The 1666-nt window shown below is 35.6% G+C and overlaps 1 protein-coding gene across 1 annotated transcript; it reads left to right on the plus strand.

The window, feature by feature from the left end:
- Positions 1–432: 432 nt before the first annotated feature.
- LOC108377546 (uncharacterized) lies at positions 433–1427 on the plus strand (the record flags this gene model as incomplete). Its single annotated transcript, XM_017633813.1, has 1 exon — positions 433–1427. A coding segment is annotated over exon 1 (995 nt), but the record flags the coding sequence as incomplete, so codon positions are not given.
- Between the last annotated feature and the right edge of the window lie 239 nt (positions 1428–1666).

Here is a 1666-nt window from a genome sequence, read left to right on the forward strand (position 1 = left end):
TTTATCGATCACATGTTACATGCATGATGTCGAAATCGTCGATAGTGTAGTGGTAGTGATAACCAGACATTGAACAACCGGCCCTAAGCTTTGTCTGGTCGACTAATCATATGTTAAAATGTATAATAACAAACAAGCCCGAAGAAGATATTAAACGTAAACAGGAAAACTAATAATTAAAATACAGTAATTGTAAACAAAAATTTTTATACAAACAACAATACATAAAGTGCTGAACAGTAAGACTAAGGGCCGGTTTCTCTATCTCCGGTTAACACTAATCCCCCGGTAAACATCGTTACCGACCTTATCGACTCCCTGTTATATGCATGGAGTTAGAACGTCGATAACAATGTTTAGCCGGGGAGTTAGTGTTAACCAGAGATGGAGAAACCGGCCCTAAGGACATTAATAGGAGACCACCTGAATAAAATGACAATCACCATTAGAGATAGATTTATTCGTGATACCCTACATTCTACTAAGACGTTCCTAAAAAACAATGACCAACTTTTAATTCTCAATGCGGGCAAAGGAAATGCAACTGTAATGATGGAAAAATCGGAATACGATATAAAGATGCAGAAAATAGTCAATGATATTTCGACATACAGGGTTTTGAAACGTGATCCCACGAATAAATTCCAAGCTAAAAATAACGAAATTGTAGAGAAAATTTACACAAACAAAGTGATTGATTTAAAAGAAAGGAATAACCTATCCTGCAAAACGGCCAATCCCCCAAAAATTTACGGTCTACCTAAAATTCACAAAGAAGGAATCCCACTAAGACCTATATGTTCGTCCATCAGTTCTCCGTCCTATAACCTATGTAAATATGTTGTCCGCGTGCTCAAAAATGTAACAATGTCCTCCAAATTTAATGTGAATGACGCAGTCGAGTTTAAAGAAAAGATCGGAAAAACATATATTTACGACGATGAAAGTCTTGTGTCGTTTGATGTCGTCTCGCTTTTTCCAAGCACACCCGTGGATTTAGCGATAGAGATAATAGATTCTAAGTGGAGTTCAATACAAGAACATACAACTCTAACCAAAGACCTTTTCTTAACCATATTGAAATTTTGCATTAAAGAGAATCGCTATTTCAAATGTAACGACAAGATTTACGAGCAAAAGTCAGGAATGCCTATGGGTTCCCCCGCTTCACCGGTTATCGCAGACATAGTAATGGAGGAATTATTAATCAAATGTGAAAATGACGCCGAAAGCAAACCCCAATTACTAACTAAATATGTCGACGACATCTTTGCAATTGCTAAAACAGAAAATATTGACAAGATGCTTAACACACTAAACAATTACAACAAGAAAATAAAATTTACATTAGAAATAGAAAAAGATGGACAATTACCCTACCTGGACACCCTAATAATAAGGAAAAATAACAAATTAACAGTTGACTGGTATAAGAAACCTACAGCATCAGGGAGGCTCATTAATTTTAACTCGAGACATGAGAAGAAAATAATTCGAAATACCGCCAAAAATTTTATAACAAGAGTCCTCACGATAAGTGACGAAAATTATCATNCATTATCATAAGAATAACATTGCCACTATCAAAGATATCCTGCGGAAAAATGAATTTCCACATTGCTTAATTAATAAGCTTATCCGCGACTTCTATGTCCAGACCGGTAAA

Source organism: Rhagoletis zephyria, unplaced genomic scaffold (genome assembly GCF_001687245.7).
Source record: "Rhagoletis zephyria isolate East Lansing unplaced genomic scaffold, Rhagoletis_zephyria_1.1 Rzeph_scaffold_12275, whole genome shotgun sequence".
Lineage (NCBI taxonomy): Eukaryota > Metazoa > Arthropoda > Insecta > Diptera > Tephritidae > Rhagoletis > Rhagoletis zephyria.